Source organism: Mesocricetus auratus, unplaced genomic scaffold, assembly GCF_017639785.1.
Source record: "Mesocricetus auratus isolate SY011 unplaced genomic scaffold, BCM_Maur_2.0 Super-Scaffold_100006, whole genome shotgun sequence".
Classification (NCBI taxonomy): Eukaryota; Metazoa; Chordata; class Mammalia; order Rodentia; family Cricetidae; genus Mesocricetus; species Mesocricetus auratus.
Genome location: NW_024429190.1, coordinates 79,406,080 through 79,429,961, shown reverse-complemented (window position 1 = coordinate 79,429,961; position 23,882 = coordinate 79,406,080). Strand labels below are relative to the sequence as shown.

At 38.9% G+C, this 23,882-nt stretch overlaps 1 protein-coding gene across 3 annotated transcripts in view; it reads left to right on the top strand.

Moving 5' to 3' along the window:
- Cfap20dc (CFAP20 domain containing) overlaps positions 1–23,882 on the top strand; it is a 244,874-nt gene that overhangs the window by 67,484 nt on the left and 153,508 nt on the right. For all 3 annotated transcript variants that reach the window (XM_040747560.1, XM_040747561.1, XM_021230835.2), the window contains exon 5: positions 14,775–14,889. In XM_040747560.1, the coding sequence (XP_040603494.1) occupies positions 14,775–14,889 (115 nt within the window). The remainder of the gene's footprint in view (positions 1–14,774; positions 14,890–23,882) is intronic.

Here is a 23,882-nt window from a genome sequence, read left to right as displayed (position 1 = left end):
GTTGGTGATTGGGCTGCACTTTTTTTTATCCAGAGGAATGATGCTGCCATCCTGTCTAGTAGCAGTGACCCCAGTGCCTTTACAACTACATTTCTTCCTGTCCTCCATTCTTCTTGCTCCTCCATGTTAATTTCTCATCTACTTTCACTTTCACCTACTTCCAGAGTTGGGGTATTTCCTTGGCATCCCCTTTTCTGCTGACATACAAATTTTATCTGAAGTTTGTTCATGCTTAGATGTGGAGGCATAGTTTGCAGAATGCACTTAGTGGAGTTGCCCACTTGTGATCATCTTTAAAATAGGTAGTGTACAAATGAAGATAGTGTATGCCTCTTACTAAAGGCCTGACTATAAAAGCAAGGAGCTCTGACTGTTCAGTTTTCCTAGGTGTTGCTCCTGCTTCTTAGGAAAGGGCTCTGAGATCCAGGAACCTATGATGCTCCCGTCTCAGAGGAGTGAGAGATGCACTTAGGAGTTCAAATATAGCCATGTGGAACTGCTGTTGCCATCACATGGAGACTGTGCTTTGCAGGGCCAGCCCCCCTCATCTGAAACATGCTCCAGCAGTCAGGTGTTCCTATACTCCAGAGGAGTCCCTGTCCCTTTGTTCTCTTTCCTCAATGAAATAAAATGATGTCAACGTAAGTAATATCCTAGCACCAGGACCATCACAGACCCAAACAGGTAGTGTTGTGTTATTGCCACAGGAATAACGGTAATAGAAATGAGCATAAGGCTTGCTTTCAGGAGTCCAGGTTTAGAGTACCAGGCCACAGTAGACATTTTCCTTTTATATGAACAAAAAATAGAGCATCTATCAATGCAAATCTTTATATAAAGGCGTGGGTGTTTTCTTAGACAAAATCATGCTATGTAGAAAAAAAAGATTAAATAAGTTTACTTAAGTGCTGCTTCAGGATTATATAGATTATTATATTTCTTTAAATACATGGTCTCCATACACAATGTTGCAACTCTGACATGTGATCTGGCAACATTATTCAATTTTTTTCACTGTGCACTTACTGAATGGCAGGCATTTGCTGTACATATTGTCACTGCCCCAGTAGTGTAGCATGATAAATAAAGATAGTGACAAGTGCTCAGAAGAAAACAGACAAAGTCTAACTGGAAAGGTAGTTCTTAGATAGTTCTTAATTGTAAAGATTTACATTAAGATTGAAGGGACGCCAGGCATGATGACATACCCATGATCACAGCACTCAGGACATGGAGGCAGGAGGATCAGGAATGCAAGATCATCCTTGGCTATATGGTGAATTCCAGGTTAGGCTCTCCATATGAGACCCTGCCCCAAAACAAAAGAAGACTTGAAGGATTAGGAGAAACCAGAACTCTGAGGAATGGGTGGCGGAGACACTCACACAAAATAAAAGGTTGGGAAATCATGTTATGAGAACACATCAGGTATATTCCCCCATTTCCTGACTGCCCTGGAATTCAATGTGTAGACCAGGCAGACCTCAAACTCAAACCTGCCTGCCTCTGCCTCCCTCCCAAATGCTGCAATTAAAGACATGTAGTTCCTTGTCCTGCTTGAATTCACACTTAAATTTCTCTCAGGATACTGTCCAATTTAGAGAAAAGAGAAAACAAGAAATTCTTCACAAATCCAACATGGAGATGCTGTTTTATTCTTTAACCACAGAGTAAGCTTGCTCCTTTTGCACAGTATAACTCATGTAAACATAATAGCTTTGTGTGGAGAACGTATGAATTGACTGTAGAACTGCAGGACTTAATTTATCTCCACAGTTGAAACTTACTTAAGGCCAATAGAATCCTGCTAAGCTAGTGAGCTTTTTTTTTTAATTGTCTAACCTAATTGGAAAATGTGTTGTGTTGATGTTTCCAGCCTAATCCAAATTAAAAGAAAAACTGTGTAATTTCACCATTTATTTTCTAAAAAAATATGAGATAAAATGACATAAAAATAACACTGATGGCTTACCATTAATACAATCTATAAACATCCAAAGCAGTCAGTAACCCTGCAGTTAAGACAAGCTTTGACAATTTTCTGTAGATTCTCTACAGGTCATCTTCGGGCCCCTGGGACACGTAAATTTTACCACATGGCCTTCTAGTTTGTATATTATCACACTGAACTGTCACCCCTAGCATCATGAGAATGATATTGACAAAATGTCCACTCGTATTGAACTAAGTACTCAATAAGCCACAGTAAGTAAATTGTTGTGTTCCTAGCTTGAAGGCTAGTGTATCGATTCCCCACATGGCTTTGGCCCTGGTGGAAGGGCCTTCCTGTACTTGTCTCCTGGGATCTACAAAGTCCTTTTAAAGACTCACATAGCAAATAATTTTTTTAAAAACATTGCTTGTTAATGTCTTGTGTATTTTTAGTGAATTTTATTTCAAATGAATAGATAAGCATTAATGTTTTGGTCTTAAGGGCTTAAAGCATTCCAATTCATATTATATTGTATAATAACACATGCATGTCTTTAATAATAAAAGTTTCAGTCACTTTCCAAAAAGCAGATATTAACATTTTTCTGTGAACAGCTCTAGGGATTACTTATATGTGTATATTACATCCCCAACACACTTCCTTTTATCCACAAGAAGAATCCTAATAATCATACTGTCTGGGAGTTGGTTTGGTGATGACAACGATGTGTTTTACCTCACCTGTCTCAGGAATCTTTCATGTTACCACACAGCAACCTGTCTCAATCTTTTTAATAGCTGCTGTATGTTTCAGGAGTGTGGCATGGTTTAGCTCATTTAAATCTTCATGGTAAACCACTGTGCTTTCCCTCTGTTTGAAGTTAGTGTCACAGGGAACATTCCTATATGTGTCTGTTTGTGTACTTGTGAAATGGCATGCATTGAAAGAGGGGCGAGGACGGGCAGTGGTGATGCACGCCTTTAATCCCAGCACTCGGGAGGCAGATCTCTGTGAGTTCGAGGCCGGGCTGGACCGATAGCCTCCGAAACAATACAGAGAAACCCTGTCTCGTAAAAACCAAAAAAAAAAAAAAAAAAAAAAAAAAAAAAAAAAGAAAGAGGGGCGAGATTATTATCTGAATAGTAAGTATTCAAGATGGTTAAGAACATTTGACAAACTCCCCCTGGTTGGATACTGTCATAGTTCCACTCTTAGGAAGCAGAAAAATTTAAGTTTTCAAAACTCTTGATAATTGGAAATCTTTAATAATCAGTTTGTACAGTTATATGGGCAATTAAGAATATAGCTGGTTTATGGTTTGTTAAAAAATGCTCTCCCTGGGGAGTGGATGGAGGATGAAGTGGGGGTGAGGAGTTGGGAAGATTGGGGGGTGGGGGAGAAGGAGAGGAAGAGGGAACTGAGAGTGACATGTGTAAAAAGTTAAGTAAAAGTATGAAAAAATGTACATTTATCACCAAATACCTTTTTAATTGTACATTTTTAAAGAGTGATCTGTTAAGGTGCATGGTACTATTCATTTAGTCAGAATACTCAATTAAATTGAACAGGCAATGAATGTTCTGGATAAAAGGACATTGAAAGGCTGGAAGGTTACTTTCCCAAATAAAGGTAAAGTTCAGTATTAAAACATGTTTGCAAAGTAAGAGGGTATGTGGTGTAAATGTCTATAATTTGAATACTCTTATGTCAAATACAGGTTTTTTTTTGGTTTTGTTTGTTTGTTTGTGTAACTGCTATGGCTGTCTTGGAACTCACTCTGTAGACCAGGTCAACCTTGAACTCATAGAGATCAGAGATCCACCTGCCTCTGCCTTCTGAGAGCTGGGATTAAAGTTGTGCACCACCAATACCCAGCTGAGATGGTTATTTTTTAAGTGATCAAATTACACCCAACTCTACCTTCTCTAAGGAAGGTGAATATTTTTTGGAAACAAATGTTTTTGTAGAAAGAAGAAAAGCCAATAAACTAAAACTGGCAAATAAGAAATAATGACCTAGTTTTATCACACCTTTCACATTCTGTAGTGTGTTTATGTTCACTTGTAAGGCACAGAATGGCATTCACTAGGGTGTATTAGAAAACAGTTTCTAGGACATTTGCTTTAATACAGAATACATGAAACCTACTATGGTCTTAGTTTCCTAGTACTGTGCTAATAAGTTGCCACAAACAGGATGGGTGAAAATATTAGCAACATCTGTTTCTGAAACTAAAACCCCAAAACAAAGGATATAGGCATGGTCAGTTTCTTCTGAATGTCCTGGATACTATATTTTAAAATCTTGATTTATAACAATCCTGTGTAGTATATGAATCAATGGTATATAAAAGTCTATTCTGTTTACTCCCCTCTCTTTTGTTCTATTATTGTTGTATAAATTACATCCTTATGTGTTATAATCCTAAACACAGGTTTATAATTAACATTTTATGCTCTTCATTTTTTCCTTTAATAAAAAAATGTTTTTTTGTTAGTTTTCAGTTTTGTATCAGGGTCCATTGTGTGATCCAGGCTGCCCTGAAAGTTACTGTAGAGCTAAGGTTATCCTTAAACTCATTATCTTCCTGCCTCAGCCCTGTAAGTGCTGGAGTTACATAGTCATGTAACCACCACACCCAACTGCTTATGTTTTTAAGTAAGACTATGTGGGGAGCAAGTTAACAGCAAATATGTTTGCACTTCCTTTTGTGTTTGTCTATTTTTTCGCATGTCTTAACTAGTTTTCTTCTCATCTGGATATGAATTACTGTGTACTGGCCTTTCACTTAAGCCTGAAGGACTACTGTATTGCTTATTGTTCTTGATACAATCACAAACCTGTCAAACAACCCAAGGAAAGAAGATCTTCTTTGGGCTCACAGCTTGAGCATAGTCTCTCACAGCAGAGGAGCACAAGGAGGCAGCTGGTCACACTTTCTGGGAAGCAGAGAAGGCTAAAGCCTGCTACTCGGTTCCCATTCCCCTTTTTATTCAGTGTGGGCTCTCAGCTGGTGGAACAGTTCTGGGTCTTCCCACTTCAGTTGACCTAATCTAGAAACTCCTCACAAACATGGTTTCGGGTCCCACTGGTCTCTGAGGCCATGCTTATTTTCCTCCTGATATTGAAGTTAGGTAAACCCTTCTGGTAGAAAGAGCAAAAACTATGACCACCTCAAAACAGATGGATGAAATTTGATGAAGCCCAGCATATATTCACGATAAAGACTCCACAAACTAGGATAAGATGAGATCTAGGACTTTATATCAAACTTGATAGTGGAAAAACAAATACTTTCCCCTGTGGCTAATCTTGCATGTCAACTTGACATACTTGTGAAGAAGTAACCTCACTTGAGGAATTGCCTCCACTGATTTCCCTATAGGCATGTCTGTGGGGCATTTCTTTATTGCACTGATATAGGAGGGTCCAGTCCATGTGGACCTGTGCTGTATAAGAAAGGTAGCTGAACAGAAGCTGGGGAGAAAACCAGTAAGGAGCATTTCCTCACTGTTTGTGCTTCCAGCTCTGGCCTTAAATTCTTGCTTTAGCTTCCCCTGATGATGGAAACAAAGACAAGAAGAATCAAGGGCTACATTATGTTCCAATAAAGCTTACAAAGCAGAATTGTTTCTCTTTTCTATGAAGGACAGAGTGTTCAGTGAGTTTAAAATTCAGTAGAGGGTATCCAGAGAAACCTAACAAAATAAAAGCCCTAGTGGTAACTGCATAGAATTGGAATGATTGGATAAAGATGGGATCATTTTGTACTGGCCTTTAAACTTCAATCCATTGCTGTATTACTACAGACCTAAACATGATGCCATGTATTGGAAGATGTTATTTTGCAATCTTACTATTTCCTTATACTTAGGCCTAAAATGTGTATTCAAAGTTGGTAATTTGTAGATCATAATAAGGAAAAATCAAAGTGTAAAAACCATTTTGGCTTCAAGAACAAATGATTCTGATAAATGAATTCATTCTTCAGAAGCCTGACATCAGTTCTGCAAGTTCATTCTACCCTCAAGTTAGCATTCCCCATGGCTGTACTTGATTGTACCTAGAGAAGAAAAATACAGAGATAACTGAGTAGATGGGCATGATCTGCCCTCCTGGAAGGAAGGTGCTACCATTACTCAAATTCTTACTGAGCTTGCTAGTGTGAAAAAAACTGCCAATCAAACATGATGGTATAAAAATGAACTGAAGATTGAATTGAAAAGTAATTCTCTTTTCAAGTGGTTTGTAAATCTAGATGTTATGTTTGGAATGAATGTCGTTAATGACCAAGGCTGGGAGAGCTCTGTACCTGCTGATCACTGGAATATTATTATACATTAGGTTGATTTTTCTGTCAACTTCCCATTTTTTTATCTTACTGCTATCGCTAACATTGAGTGTTTGCTTGAGGGTATAGTAGTGTTTTAACTTACATATATTTCTAATGCATCTTTAGGTACAAGAGGAATAATGCCACCCTTTCTTCTTTCTCTTTTTGGTTAGATCATAGGAGGTTAAAAATCAAGCCTGCATTGCCAGTGAAGAGCTGCTTTCCAAGCAGTCTTCCTTACAGCAACTAAATTGCCCCCCAAAAAAGCACATTCGCATAATGAAGCTTTGAAGTAGTCACACACAGGCATTTATATTCTTTCTCTTATGAATGACTAATTTTAAATTTTTTTTAAAGTAACAACTCAGCTTGCTTTCAGAACCATTTAAGCTTAGCACATGATTTTGTTTTCCTCCAAAACCAACGGATCTTGATTATGAGTTGGGGGAAGTTTTGCATATTGATTTTTGCAGACAGTGGATATGCTCCTGTCATATTTAGTCCATAGCTGGGCCCATGATGTTTTGGAGATTCTCCCCAGTGTCAGAGCCACAGTGGCTAGATCTAAGTGATCTGCTTTGTGTGACATGAACCCTAACTTATGTGAATGTTGCTCATGCTGGTGCCTGCTATGTGTCTCCTGTTGGGCCTCATAGCCCAAAGAGTTGCCTCTTTTAATACTTCTATTGGGTGCATGGAAAGATCTACTGTGGCAGAGAAACAACTATTTTGTGTTTTCATACAATTCTATCTGGAATATTCTTTCCCTTAGGTGTGTGTGTGTGTGTGTGTGTGATTCCAGCCTGCTCTTCATTACACGCTGACCAGTGTATCCCGTCTTCTGGGAGACGCCTGACCTAACGAACTGCTCCAAGCCAATGCTTTCCACTCATGCCATTCTGTTGCCTTCTTTATTTTCTCAAAGCACTTGTGCGGTGATGCCACACTATATGATTTCTTTGATTTCTTACTATTTTCCCTGGTAGAACACGTGTGTTGTTCAGTGCTAGTCTCCTTATTTCCTCTGTGTTTGGCACTGATGAAGTGCTCAGTAACTGGGCCTTTAAAAGAGGAAACTCATCAAGTAAATGAAATGATCTTAATTAAAACCTCTGAACCATCTTTTTACGAACCATCATAACCAGGTGTAACACTCAGGGACATACAGGAGGCAGCCTATAGTGACATCCACACTATTTTTTTGAACCATAAATTCATCACAGTATGATAAAGGATACCATGGCTTAAAATCCAAAGCGTTCCCACTTTTTATCACAGAGGATGGATCACTGATAGAGGACTTTGTAGACTGAATGATCACTTAAAGTAGTAACCCACAGATAAGCAACTCAGTGAAGGTTAGTTGTTGGTAAGTTTCTTTTGTGTGTGGTCATTCCAGTCATTCTTCACATATTCTCTAATGCAGTTAGATTCTGACCATTGTCTGCATTTTACAATTGAAGAAATTAAAGCATGGTGATTAAATGACTTTCTACTGTTGTCCAAATAATACATGGGAAAGCCAGTAATTGAACCCAGAACATCTTCCTTCAAAATGATTAAACAAGTATGCCATATTTCTGTGTGTATATTGTGTATGTGCAAATGAGTGCTTGTATGTAGAGCCCAGAGATTGACGGTGGGTGTCTTCCTCAGTCATTTTCACCTTCTTTTTTGAGATAGGATCCCTCCAAATCCAGTGATTAACCAATTGTCCATACTGGCTGGCCAGCAAGCTCCAGGGATCTGCTGATCTCTGCCGTGCCCCATGTGCTAGATTATAGACATACAACTACCTGCTGTGGATCCAAATTCATGCCCTTATGTTTGCCCAGCAAGCATCTTAGTGACTAAGCCATCTTCCCATCCCCCAGTATGACATATTTCCGCTACAGTTAGTTGGTAGCAGGTAATCTAAACTCATAACTAAAAACTAACTTGCACTTTTTGAAAACTGTAACCAACTCAAATCAGTGCCAATGACAGAGTCCCCCCCCCCAAATAAAGAAAGCTACCCTCCTATGCTTTGCTTCAATACTGGGGACTTGACAAATGACTGAGCCCTTCAGAACAGATATCTCTATGGAAGTTAAAGTGAGTGCTTTCTCTAAACTCTATAATAATGCTAGATTCAATAACCCCTTTAAATGCAATTAAAACAGGAGTGTCAATTGGTAAAATTCAAACACATGGAGCTGCATGTTACTCACTTACATAAATACAATATTTCCATCCTTTTATGGCCTATAAAATGGAGAACAGTCACTGATGTAGGTCGAGGGGGCAATAAAAAATAATAATAGAAGTAAAAAGAGAAACTGTAGTATGTCAAAGAGAACTGGGATTGTTTTTAATCTGGAAATCTTGGATGGCATCAAAAAGGACATGGCGTTTCAGAACAAATTCTAATGGATGATCGTAATTTCAGTTGGCAAAACAGAAAGAAGGAGCTTTCTCAGAAAATTACAGATGCAAACTATGAAAATAGCATGAATGTATTTACTATGCAGTGTCCCTACCATGTTATATTGTCTGTACACTCCTCTGCTAAGCAGCTGCAGGAGTGGTGGACAGTTTGGTGCAAGTTTGCTCAGGCTGGATACAGTTGGATGCTAAGATCCCCAGAGCTGTCCCTTCAACTTTGGAGACTGGAAGTACGTGGCTCTGTGTTATTTCTTCTTTTCCTTCAAATAGTGCATTCTATGGGCATGATGAATGTGTCTTCAGAGGCTACAGTGGAACAACGTTGGCATTGATAATGCTTCCTTACCTGTATCCAGAGGCCCTGATTGAACAGTGTTAGTGAGGGTGGCTTAAAGGAAGTCTACGAATACCCAGATAAAGTATTAACAGGTATTTATTTGGGAAGCACTCACACAGTGATGGTAAATAACCACCACTAGAGCCATCTCTCACCCCTCCGTAGCTGGAGCTGGCCTACCAGGAATTGCCAGCCCTTCAGCACCTGCTGCTCACACAGGTTGCTTTCTTTCCTTTCTTTCTGACAAAAAAGGTTTGGAATTGTCATATAAATAGTTTCACCTTTTCCTCTTCACTTACCTCTTTGGGCTTTAAAATTCCTGGCAGTGACACATGCTAGCTGTGAGACCCTGATCAGCTGTCTGAGGCTCTCAATACAGTGGTCGGCAGTGGACCCTGAATCTTGTTTCGTAGAACTATTGGGGCAGCAAATGAGCAGCTTTGTGGAAATGGGAGGCAGGTGTGGCACATGATAGGGATTTTAGATGTTTCACTTCCAGCCCCATTCTTTCCTGTTTACAGCTATAACTGCTAAAGATTCTCACACCCATGTAATAGTGGAACAAAATGAAATAGAAGTATAAGGAATCTTTATACACTGATGGCATGATTATATAGCAAATCCTCAAGGATAAACAACAGTGACTGAATGAATGAAGCAATGTTTAGTAACAAGGCCTGCATACCAAAATCAATTGATCCCTCTATACCAGCAGCAAATAGCCACAAATCAGATTACAAATGTCACTTCCAATTGTGCAAGAAGTAAAGTTCCACATACCTAGAAATATTTTTTAAAAGATGTATACAATTTATAAAATTCAAGCAAAAAACAGTATGAGAAAAATTAGACAAGTTCTAAGTGATGCAGAAGTATTTCTTGTGACTAGATTGGGAAACTCAATATTATTTTTCCAAAGTGACCTTTAGATTCAATTTAATATATCCAAAAATTACTTTTAAATATAAATACATCTTCAACTGTATAGAAAAGCAAAGACTAAATAAGTGTTAAACAAAACCAGACTTACTATTAATCTGTAGTAATCAAAATCATGTTACTGATATAAGAAAAAGAACAAATAAACCCTGAAAAATTTGTTGATCAAGGAATAGTTCAAAATAGATGCACACATATGCTTGTGTAGTGTCGTTTGAATGTAGCATTTTCTCCATGCTTTCCTGTATTTATACCATGACCACCCTACCACCCCACTAGTGTTTTGGGAGATAATGTGGTCTTGTGGGAAGAGCTTACATCGTTTTGGGTGTTGCCTTCAAATGAATTAGTAAATTTCTCAGGACCTTGAGGTTTTGCAAGTGTCAGTTGTTCAGAGAGCGAGTCCAATTCCTAAACTGTTCTCTGGTTTCCTCTCTCAAAATGTGATTTTCCTCCTATATCCACTCCTGATATTATGATGTCATCCACCTTGGGTCCCTTAGAAGAGCTGAGATACAGATACCTTGCCTTTGATCCCACATAGTTATTTAAGCTAATAAACCTCATTTCAAATAAAGTTACATAAATCTTGTTTTAAAATAAAGTTACCCAGCTTCAAGTTTTTTACTATAGTCATAGAAAATAAAGTAGAGTAATATGGTCAATTGATTTTTGATGAAGGACCATGGAATTTCCACAAGGAAAGAGAGTTGAAGAAATGATAGTGGCACAACTGAAAACAAAAAGAAAGAAAATTACTCTGCCTCATTGCATACAACACATAGAAACTAATTTGGGATGGTTTGTAGAATAACGCACAAGATTCTGGGCTAATCCCCAGCACATATTTATAAACTTTCCAGCACCACATATGTACAAACCATTGTGCATATAATCGAGAACTTTAATAATTATATAAAAGCAGAGTGGGGCTAGGGAGAGGGTTTAGTGGCAAGTGCTTGCCATGTAAACATAAGGACCTGAATTCCCAGCACCCACAAGAAAAGCCAGGTGTGTTGATGTGCACTTGTAATCCCAGTTTTGGTGAAACAGACACAAGTGGTCTTTGAGACTTGCTAATCAGCCAGCATGTTGTAATTAGTGAGTCCTGCATCCCAGTGAGAGATCCCATATCTTAAACCAAGGTAGACAGTTGAGGAACAACACCCAGTGTTGACCTCTGGCCTCAACATGCATATGCATGTGTGCACTTGCACACTCAAGAACATACATGCACACTTACGTGCCAGCACACATGCAAATGTAAAAATGTTCAATATCAGTCACAGGGGAATGCAAATGAAATCATAATAACTATTTCCTGCCCATTGAGGTTGGTTGGAATTTTAAGTTCTAATGACCTCAAAAACATGTGAAAATGTAGAAACACTGAAGTAGCTTTGAAGACATGTCTCTGTCAGGTGCTCAGGGACTGAACAATCTCATTGCTAGTTATTTACTAAGAATGAAAGTACATGTCCACCAGAAGGCACCACAGGTGTATCCACTGGAAGGCATCATAGTTGTGTCCACACAAGTTTGATTTATTAAAAATAAGAACTGGAACCAGTACAAATACTCATCTGTAGGATAATTGATAAAAGTATCTGGTTCCCATGAGGACTTAGCAATTTAAAAGACCTATGATATCTGGACAATGTGAATGAATCTTGAAATCTTCATACTAACTGAAATATTCAAACACAAGACTTTATTCTGCACATTTCATCCTGTAATAGGTGAACAGAACATGGAAATATATCTAAGATGATAGAAATGGGAAGTATAATCACCCACAGACTGAGAATTGTCTAACAGGGACCATGAGATAACTTTCTATGGAAATGGTTATAATTTCATTGGAGTGGCAATTATATTAATTTATAGTTACCAGAATACACTAAAATTTGTATTTCAATTACATAAATTTTACCCTAATAAGGAAAAAAGACAGGCCGGAGGACTGGCTCAGTGGTTAAGAGTGCTAGCTGCTCTTGCAGAGGAAGCTTCAGTGGTCTCTGACTTCAGCCCCAGAGGTACCCTCTTCTGGCCTCTGTGGACACTACACTCATGTGCAAACAACCCACAAAGACACTCATACAAATACATAAAAATAATGGCAATACAAAATAGGCAAGATACCAAAATAGTTATATTTTGATAGCTATCCATAATGAAGGGTAGAGTGTAAGCTCTATAATACCTCTGCTTTCACCAATAAGCTCATAAATGCCTTACCTCGGCATAATGGCCTTGTGTCTTTGCCTAAGCCTTCTGCCTCCTGCGCCTGCCTTCCTCTCCAGTCCATACCAAGCTATTGCTACTGTCTGAAGTAGGCAAATTCTTGATATCCTATTTAGAATCTTGCTTGTTTTCTTCATTACATTTTTATACCTTTCACTTCTTTTTGTCTCTTTATACTTTTTCACTAGTAAAGAAGGTTCATCTGGGAACTTTGTCCTTGTCACCTCTGCATCACTCATGTATTCCTAGAACATCACCTGGCTCACTTTCATTGAGTGTGTCGGTAAATACATTAACACTCATGTCACCTCATGTGCCAGTGCAGTGATGGGGCTAGAACATTGCTGTTTGGACCCCAGTCCTTAATGATTTAGACAGTTTCATTGTTTCTTCACTGCAAGCAAGGCAGGCCTTTACAAACTGTCACTGGAGAATTTTTGTTTAACACAGCCACTCTTTTTGCTTCTTCTCCTTTGCAGTCTTTGTACTCTTCATCTCTTTCCCAAGCACAGTTTACCAGAGGTGGCATTTCGTAGTATCCCGGATAACATTTGATCTACTCAACATCCTCAATCCTTGTGTCTTTTGTCTTCCTGTTGCTGACGAATGGCTCCCATGGACAACTGAGGGAGGCTCTTTAATTTGTGACTCAGGTCCTTCTATACTGGCCATCGAGCGTGTGACAGAGCAGCCGAGTCTCCCTCACCATGGGCCAGGGAGTAGATACTGCTGTATTTTCTGCTAGACTCTACCTTTGTCTGTTTGTCTCAGCCTGGCTCCAGCCCACATTCAGAGCAAGCCCTTCCCTCTCAGTTGAGCATGTCTAGAAACATTCTTACTCACACCCATATGCCTCAGTATACTTGGCAATCCTCTAGTAGACACTGAGGTTCATTTTAAACGTCTGTATACCATGAGAAAGGTGTTTATGCCTACCCACCGAGTGGTGCTTTGTTTTTAAAACACACATGTTGCTATGTTAATACAAGTTGTAACAGTCACAAAAACAACATTTAAAAGGATGAGATGGGAGGTTTATTATATTTATTTTGGCCCTTCAGGTTAGTTATGTACAGCTGAAGTGAACAGAGACCACATTTAACATTGATGTGAAAGACCACACTAATGTTAATGCAATTGAATTTTAACTGTATTGATAGTGGCTTGGAAACTTCTATCATTTTTATTTACGTTAAATGATGCTATCATTTAGCGCAAGCAGAATGTCTTTATTTTTCGGTCTGAAGTGCACTCTGAAATCATCTCATGTTATTTTTAATGCTAGCTATTTTCCTACAAGATATAGAGACTATTTTACAGGTAGTAATGAGATTATAGGTATTTTATAGGTAGTAATGAGATTATAGTTATATTGTAGGTAATAATGAAATACAGGTATTTCATAGGAAACAATGAGATTAGAAAAGTGGGGAATGAGAAGTATAGAAGAACTCTAGAATTGACTATGTTGGACTTTTGCTTATTTGTTTCTTGTTGCTTTGTTTTGTTTGAGACAGGGGTTCATTATGTAGCTGTGCCCAAGTTGGACTCTATGTAGCTTAGGTTAGCATCAAAATCACATCTATCCATCTGCCTCTATCTCCCAAGTGCTGGGGTTAAAGGTGTGCTCCACCATGCCTCGCAAAAAAGTGCTGTGTTGATTTTTTAAAAAATAATTACATCATAAATATTAATGATAGTTATTTAAATGAAATGTCTTCTTGAGGAATTGATTATTATTGCAGAGTGGACATGTAATACATTTATAGAGAAGTTGCTACCATGGGGGAAGCCATTTATTTTCAGATAAAAACAAGGGTTTTAAGAAAGCAGAACCTGGCAGCACAGCAGCCCTAGACAGTGTGTGGATTTAGTCTGGTGTGTTACCTTTGAGACATAAAGGAAACAGAACATAAAAATGAGCCTCGCTCAGTTTGAAGCAAACCTAATCTTTGTGATCATGGCTGTGGTCTAAATCTATTAAAGATGTTCAGATTTGGTGTCCTTGGCATCACTGTGGGGTGACCTGAATAGTGAGCAATAAACTCATGCATTAAAATTCAAGTTGGAAGATATGTGCTTAGGAAGTGAAACTGACAGTTAGTGCTTCGGTCTGTCTCTACAAAGACTCAGAGCCTATGGAAAATGACAGGTGCACTTTTAGGGAGAGAAACCCATAATGTTTTCCTATTTAGTAGGTGACAGGATGTCCCAAGGTAACACAAGCTTAAAGGGCTGGAACAAGCATGGTTACTAAAGGCTAGAAGTTTTTCAGTTCATACAAATTGAATTTTTTCATAGGCTGGAGGACTGTGGAAATCTAGTGGAGAGTGATGAAATAAATTAGCATATTAAGTGAATTTATACATTCAGGCCTGTGAGCACTTTGAATTTAAGAAAGAAATTTTATTACTGCTTGAAAGAAAATGACAACTCTTCAATTCTGTGTTCAAACTCTGTGTTGGAAGGGCTTATTTGATAAATTATATCATTTTGATGATTATCCAAAGAAATGTATTTTAAATTCATGGAAATCTTTCTTCTTTCCTGTCCTTTTTTTTCAGAATTACTGATTTAGGAAACATCAAGAGAAGATTGTATTTATCAACAGTCCATAAGGAACTGTCCTCAACCCCTCTTCATGCAAAAATCCCACTCTTCATGATCAAGCGTAAAATTGTAAGTATTACATGCCTAAAATAGGATTAAGTTTAAATCCCAAGACACTCATTTTGGGCCTTCTCTGTGTAGAAGGCCTTTTGTTAGGTACCATGATTCTATTAAAAGTGATTAAAAAGCTTGCCTTTCCTCCATGCCCCTTGATATCTACTAGATAAAAGAGTATTATTTAAATACAATGTCACCAAAGCTGTGAAGGAATCACACTAGAGAGAGATACCACCAACTCTGTAAAAGGGAAAGAATGTATTTGTTGGCCAGCTGCAGGCTTCATGCAGGGGATAGCAGTGGGTGGATTTGGGAAGCCTGTAAACGGGGAAATATAAGTGACCCATCGCCCCATGCAAAGGGACTACATGGGCAGAAGCTTGGAGGCCGCAAGTGGTACATCTCTCAGGAACAAAGGCTAGTCATCACCATTGCCAGCCTTAAAACAGCACAGCACAGCAGCCTGGCACAGCAGCGGACTTGACCTCCTGGTGACTTCAGAAGGGTCAGCTTGGCTGTCTAGTTTTTCTCAAGCTTCAGTCATATTATGTACCACCTGTTCTAGAATATGCCTGATACTTTAAATTGACCCACTTTTTAAAAGTTCAATTTATTTAGAGAGCTTCATATAAGTTGTATAAACACAAAAGTTAGTACAATCTTCCAAAATAAAACATGAATAGGGCTGGGAGGTGACTCAGTGGATAAAGGGGTCACTACTAAGCATGAGGGTTGGAGTTTGAACCCCAGAACCCAGGTTAGAGCTAAGCATGTGCAGCAACCACTTGGAATCCCAACACTTGGGAGGCAGAAAGAGAGGGCGGGGGTCCTGGGGCAGCTGACTTGTCAGAATTACAGAGCTCCTGGTTCAGCAAGTGGTAAGTAAGGAGCAATCAAAAAGGCCACCAGTGTCAACTGCAGGCCTCTACACACACACATGCACCTGCATGAAATGCTGTTATGGACAACAGGAACTTATTAAAGCTGGGCATGGCTGGAACGCGGGTACGTGATACAGAGCTTACCGAGAATGCATCATTGGACTCTGAGTTTTATCCCAATCATAGACACTCACAAAAAAAGGAAAACAGTTCTGTAGTTTGAGGAAATTGTTTTGGTAGTGAGGTCTACAACCATTTGATTGGCTAGAAAGTGAAAATGATGTGACCATTTGCTATAACTTGGGCTAGAATTCATATAGACTGGGCCGTAGTCATAGAAGAATGGATGTGAAGCAACTTGAGATTTATGTATCTAAATGATCTGAGACACATGTACACAGAGTCCATCCACATATGTGGTACCCTCTGTAAGAGTAAAAAAGAGAACTAGGATTGAGATGCTTGCTGTGTTTTTAAATGTGTGTGTGTATGTGAGGGTATGTGCATGTGTTTATATATAATTTAAACATACATGTAATGCAAATACTTTGTACAGCTTAAAGATAGGTTATTCTTGAGTGTGTGTACATATGAGCAAAGCTAAATGGACTCAATAGGGTATGTATTTAAATATTTATACATAAGCATAATGTTAATAGTATATATGGGAATTAAATAATTTGTGAGGGGGATGCAATAGTTTGGAAATGGAGATGTGATTCAGATGCAGTGCCAAGTATGAAATTCTCAAAAATTAGTAAAACTAATAATAATAACATTCCTAGTCTGAAAATTCTTGTGTTTGTTTTCTTCATCTATAAAATGTGGGTAATGAGAAGTACATAAAGTATATATACTACAAAGTTGTTGGGATTTACATGTTTTAATGATGACGCTTTCAGAAGACTGCCTGGTAGTACAGTAAGCCCTGGGTAAAGATTGGAACTGTGATTTGCACTTTAAATGCTAAAGTGAGATTGGTACACTTTAGCCCATAGGATTGTTCCTCTGTGGAAACTGCTCATCATTGTCATTGAATTTCCCAACCCCATAGCTTCTGTGCTCTGCCCTTCACTCCTGTTTACTTGCCTGTCTTCTCCCTCAGCCTGTTAGCATGTCCTGTTGAGCTTTTAGTACTCAAATACTTTCTGAACAAATTGGCCAGTTTTAATGTACCTCCTGAAAAAATAATAAGGATTTTGTAGACAAGTTATATAAGCTTTGTAATGCTCTTGGTGATTTCACAAGTATCTAGGAGTATTCAAACAAATGCAAGAACTTGCTCTCACTTCCCTCATTCTCCTCCCAACTTACAATGATGAAGCAGAAGGTTGATACACTCTCTTCCCACTGAGTGTCTATTGAACTAAAGTTGAGTGGTGTTTGAAGCACAGTTTCTTTCCCACGTGGTAGAGATGCTAAGCATATGACATTCACCCAGGACACCATCCTGAAGCCCCGCTGCCCTCCATCATTGTGATATCTGCTCTGGTTTTCTGCTTTTGGCAGGGAGGGGCCAAGTTCACTTTTTTTTCTAATTATTATCATGTGTATCTATCTTGATGGTAAGCCTCAAGAAAACATTCTAAAAAAGCGCCTCAGTTAATATTTAAAAGTTGAAATATCTCATTCAAAATTCCTGACCTCTGACCTCTGGAGATACCTCAGATTTCCTGATCTGAGACTCTTAGTTGATAAGGTACACACGTGCCCTTAGACACTTCTGCTTCACTCAGCTGTCTGCCGGGGACTTCTAGGAGTCCTGGTTCAGAGCAGAATTGGTGAATTGTTCACTTTTCCTATGTTCTGTAGCTAAATCCTTTCGGTACCAACTGGCAATAAAATTGAATTCTTATAGCCAAACCAATTTGAATATTTACATATAGGCCACTTTCTGTTTCAATTACCTTTAAATGTTAACCTTCCAAATTTATTTTCCATAGTATTCTTAATTATGAAGATTCACTTTAACCTTTAAGTTACTACAATTTATGTTTCTAACTTGAGTTTTCAATGGCAAGAACAATTTTAAAAATTAATAACCATCACCTTAAGCACTGGAAGTACCCACTTAGTCAGAACTCATTGGAATTCATTTCACTTCTTCGATACTACAACTTTCGTTAGATGGTGATAGTGTAAGATACAAATCAATGTCTTGCTACCAAAATGTGCTATAGTGTATAATAAATTTAATTCTATTTGAATGGGAAGCGAATTATGAGCTGTTGCTCAGAATGAATCGCTAGAGATAGAGCAGAACAATGCGATAAATTACTATGCCAAATCTTTTAGCAATCTTCTCAATTCAGGCATCTTGTGTTTCTAATTTAAATGGATAAAATCATTCCTTAGGTGATGGGGGATGTTCTGTCTGTATGCTGTTAATATAGGTTTCTCTTATTGGTTGATGAATAAAACACTGATTGGCCAGTAGCCAGGCAGGAAGTATAGATTGGGCTACCAGATGAGGAGAATTCTGGGGAGAGGACACAGAGAGGAGCCACCAGAGAGACACCATGTAGCTACCAGGAAGATAGCATGCACCGGGTATTCTCTGGTAAGATAAGGACATGGAGAAATACATAGATTAATAGTTATGGGTTAATAATTAAGAGAGAGTTAGCCAGTAAGAAGCCTGAACCATGGGCCAATCAGTTTATAATGAATATAAGACTCTGTGTTTATTTGGGGCTAAACGGCTATGGGACCAGGTAGGACAGAAACCCCATCTACCAGCAAAGGATTACCAGACTATAATCCATATATTTAGAGAAGGTAGGAAACAAAGAGGATCCTAAGAGAGACATACATGGTCTTCTGGAGAAGGGGAAAGAGACAAGATCTCCTGAGAAAATTGGGAGCACAGGGCATAGGGAGGGAAGAGGGAGTTAGGAGAAAGAGAAGGGAAGAAGAGGAGGGGGGAGGAAGACATGAGGGACCAGGAAGATTGAGTCAGGGGAAGAATAGAGGAGAGTAAGAAAAGAGATACCTTAATGGAGGGAGCCATTATAGGTTTAAAAAGAAATCTGGCAGTATGGAAATGTCTGGAGATATATTAGGATGACCCCAGCTAAGAATCTAAGCAATAGGGTAGAGGCTATCTTAAATGCCCTTCCCCTATGAGATTGATGGCTACTGTATATGCCATCATAGAGCCTTCATCCAGTAGCTGATGGAAACAGAAGCAGAGACCCACAACTAAGTACTGAGCCAAATTCTTGGAATCCAATTGTAGAGAAGTAGGAGTGATGACCAAAGGGGTCAAGAACATGCTGGAGAAACCCACAGAAACAACTGACCTGAACAAGAGGGAGCTAATGGACCCTAGACTGACAGCTTGGAAGCCAGCATAGGATGGAACCAGGTTCCCTGAATGTGGGTGTCAGTTAGGAGGCCTGAGCAGTCTATGAGGCCCCTGGTAATGGAACAGCATTTATACCTTGTATGTACGAATAGACATTGGGAACCCATTCCACATAGACGGATACTCTTTCAGCCTAGATGCACGGGGAAGGGCCTAGGTCCTGCCCCAAATGATGTGACAGACTTTGATGATCTCCCACAGAAGGCCTCACCCTATCTATAGAGCAGAACAGGGATGGGATAGGGAGTTAGTGGGGAGCCTGGGAGAATGGGAGGGAGCAGGAACTGGGATTGATATATAAAATAAGATTGTTTCTAATTTAAATTTAAAAAATGAAAAGAAAAGAAACCCTGTCTACACTTGGAACTTGTACCTTCTTTAACTTAACTCTGTTGGCATTTGTTATAGTTCATAAAACAAGCTAGAGCTCTAGTATATTGCACCTAAAACTTCTCAAGAATACTCTTACCTTTTCCTCTAACATCATGCTTGCCATTGAGCCAATGTTTGTGAAATTCATGAATCAGGTATAAAACAGGCAGGCTTGCTTATATATAAGGTTATCTAGGATACATACATCAACTAGTCTCTTAAAATCTTCATAACCTAGTATCCACTATAATATTTATGACATTTATTTAAGGATTTATAACTGTTTTATCTCACATACATGAATGTGAATTTTTAAATATCCATTTCTCTTTCTACTTCCTGTCAGGCTAACAGGTACTGAATTTATTTGAGGAAGGGAGAGCTATCCTCTGCTGACCTCGAATACTTAAGTAAGCACCACTGGCCCAAAAGTCGTTTAAGAAAAGTCAACTCAGTTTTAAGGCCAGCCTGTTTCTATAGCAGGTATGCAGAGATGCTTTTGGGAATGAAGTGTGGACCTTGGGACTTTATTACAGGCATTTAGATGCTGGTTCTGTTGCCTTTTGGCTGAAGACCCTTAGGCCAAGTCTGTCAGTTTCTCAGCACTTCAGTTTTCTTGTCAGTTAAACAGAGTCAGTTGTGGAACTGGCTAAGTAGAGTCATTTGAACTGAAGGAGTTTTGTCTTAGAGCAACACCAAATTCATAGTAAATATTCACTTGATATTAGGTTACAAAACCATACTGTTATTTTGCTGCTTTTTCTAGACATGAACCCATTGGCTTATGCTATTGTAAATGAATGCCTGAACTTAAGTTTATTTTAATTAACCAATATTTATTAAATTATTAAATGCATGTGAATCTAAAAATGAATGTCATGTGATCTTTCTCTAGATAATACTGCACAATTGCTAATAGCACAGGCTAAAACACACTCCTGTTGAAAATAAATACCAGACATGGCTGTTCAAACTGGAAATAATTGCAAATAATTTATTTACCTGTATAAACAAGATTTGACTCTTTAAAAAAGTTCAGAGTTCACTTCTTATTGAATTCGGATCAAGATGTACAATCCTCATCTCCTTCTCCAAGCCTTGTCTACCTGCATACCACCATGTCCTGCCATGATAATTGGCTAAACCTCTCAAACTGTAAGTCAGCCAATTAAATGTTTTCCTTTGTAAGAGTGCCATGGTCATGGTCTCTCTTCACAGCAATAGAAACCCTAACTAAGATGTAAGATGGTACCAAGGTGTATTGCTGTGATAGGCATGACCATGCTTTTGTTTGAAGGGATGTGGACTTTGGGAGTATGGATTAGAAAAGCAGTTCAATGCTTTAAGTGTTGCCATACTAGAAGGAGCATGGAAGACATTGGTGTTGAATGTGATTTGGTGAACTGTGGGAGGACTGGTTCAAGAGGTTACGGAGGAGAAGAATTTTACTATGTGGCCTAGAGATCGTTCTTGTGATGCTTTGGTGATGAATATGGCTGCTTTTTGCCCTTGTCCAAAAGTCTACCTGAGGCTAAAGTGAAGAGCTTTGAAAATATTCTTTTGGCAGAAGAAATCCCAAAAGTGCCTATTATAGACTCTGTCCTATGGTTATTAGTGTTAATGCTAATGAAGACTTATAATAAAAAGGAGCCAGATGAACAAAGAAAAGTACAAAATGTACAATTTTGAGGAGAAAGGATCACCAGGAAGTAGAATGGAACTAATTCTGTGTTCAAGGAGATAAACAGATTAAGAAATGGAATAAAGGTAGTGGTGACCTCAAGAGAGAGAAGTGTGTTGTTGTCAACAAAACTGAAAGGAGTTTGATATCTGAAGAGTGTTGATATCAGACATGGAGATGAAGAGCTTGGAGTTTGCCCAGATGTTTTTCAGTTTTGCTTTGGTCCAGTATTTCCTCACAGTGCTCTCTTCCCTATGTTTTAGAACAGTGATGTATAACCTTGCCATCATATGTTAGAAGTATATGATCTGGCTTTTTTATTTTGATTTTATTGGGGATTATAACGGAGTGCATGAATCTTGGAAGAGACTCTGAACTTTGGACTTTGAAAACATTGTTGATACAGTGATAGACTATGGGGACTTTTAAAGTTGGACAAATTGCATTTTTTGCTTTATGATATTGTTACAAGCTTATGGGGGCCAGGGAGTGCAATGTAGTAGTCTGAATCTAATTGGCCCCCACAAGTTCATAGGGAATGGTACTCTAAGAGGTATGGTTTGTTAGAGGAAGTGTGTTACTGTGGAGGCAGGCATCAAGGTCTCGTTTATGACCAACCCATGCTCAGGGTCTCAGTTCAATCCTGTTACTTTCATATCAAGATGTAGAATTCTCATCTCCTTCTCCAGCACTGTCTTATTGCATGTCACCATGTCCTGCCATGAGGATAAGGGACTAACCCTCTGAAAGTGTAAGCCAGCCAATGAAATGTTTTCGTTTATAAAAGTTGCTGTGATTATGGTGTCTCTTCACAGCAATAGACACTATGACAGTTCTCAAAACTAGCTTTGCTCTGTCAGTTTAATATTGTCATGATTCTATTTCTGGACTTTATCATTCTAGAGTGAAAATGAATCTTCTTAACTACTTATTATGTTTTCTGGTATCATTCCGTCAGCCTTTTCTCCAAGTTATCTAATTCATTTTCAGTTTTTGTACTATAGTACTATTCTACTATGTCTTTGTGAATTTTTTTCTAAGTGATCTTGACCAGGTTTTAGAGTTCAAAAGTAAACACTATGTTCTAGGCATCATAAGTTGCTCAATTAGTTTCATTTTTCAAAATCTGGAAACAAAAATAGTATCTCCCACAGAGAAAAGAAAGGTCCAGAATCTGGGTCACACAATATTCACAATATCCAACATGCAATAAAAAGATGTTTCTGAAGGCACAAAATGAACAAAAACAACACCTGACATGTAGGGATGGGGAACTTAAGCTGGGCAGAACTTCCAAGCCAAGACTTCTAGTATTCCTCAGAGAGTAGGAGTTGGAAAGCAACTACTCTGCATTGTGGTGACAGCTGAAAAGTACTGCTCAGCAGCCAAGAGTCAGAGGCCCTCCCAGAGACTTAGCCACAGCTGGAGTCCTCTGCCTCCACTGCCTAGTGCATGCAACTTAAGAGAGAGGGAGCATCTCAGGGAGTTTGCACCATACTTTTGTAAGCTAAAGAAGACAGAATAAAAAAGGAATTCATACACATGGCAGCTGCATTAAAGAGGAAGCTTGGAGACCAGAGCATATATGGTAATTCAGAGATGCAGCAGCACAGTCAAGGACTCGAGCTGTAGTTCAGTTGATAGAGAACTTGCCTTGTATGAAGGAGACCCTGGGCTCAGTCCCCATAACTGCATGAAACTGGGCATGCTAATGCACACCTGGAATCCAGGCTATTGGGAGGTGGAGGAAGATCAGAAGTTCAAATTGCTACGTGCCTGCATGATAAGTTTGAGGTCAGCCTTAGCTGTATGAGACCTTGTCCCAAAGAGAGAGAAGAGGGGAGAAAAGAAGATGGGAGAATATGTGAGAACCAGCCCTGGATATTTCACTGAGCAAATCTGCAATCCAACCAGTGTAATCTTTGGCCCGTGTGCTGTATACATACCAGAAAAAAATACTCTGTTCTCATCACTCAGATTGGCACAACAAAAGGCCATTTTTCAAAAGACCTGTGCTTTAGATGGCTAGGAGACTGTGGAAGCAAAGTCCCTTCCCTGCATAGCTTGTGAACGCAGAGCAAGTTGCATGTGACTGTGATCTGATGTCTGTGCTGTAGACTACCTAGAAATAGAAGGGAGATAAAGGGGAATAAAGACCCTACAGTATTCCACAGATGGGAATGTGGTCTTAGCCTTATATTGGAGTATACCACGTAGAAATTGGCCCTGCATGTGTGCCTGCATGAGTGATACTCTGGCATGTGGTCCCACACAAGAGTCTGCACAGGGACAGGTCCCGAACCTTGGCTCAGACAGGTAATAAAAAAATCAATCTACAAACTCAAAGCAGTCTTGCCCAGAATTCAGATGCTTCCACACTTTTACAAGAAATACAGCCAGTGCTCCTCAAACTGTTCCATTAAACAGAAAGGAAAGCTTGCTAACAAACCAGCTTTATAAAACTCGTATTACCCATTCCAAAAGCAGATATGGATATAACAGCAAATATGATTATAGGCTAGTCTCCTGATATAAACACTGTGGCAGAACTTCTCAATAAAACATATACAGGCTGAATTCCAACTACTCATCAATAAGCTCATTCACTATGACTGGGCTTCTTTCCAGGGATGCAAGAGTGGTACAAGGCATATGTCTTAGTTAGGGTTGCTGCTGCGATAAAACACCATGACCAAAAGCAGCT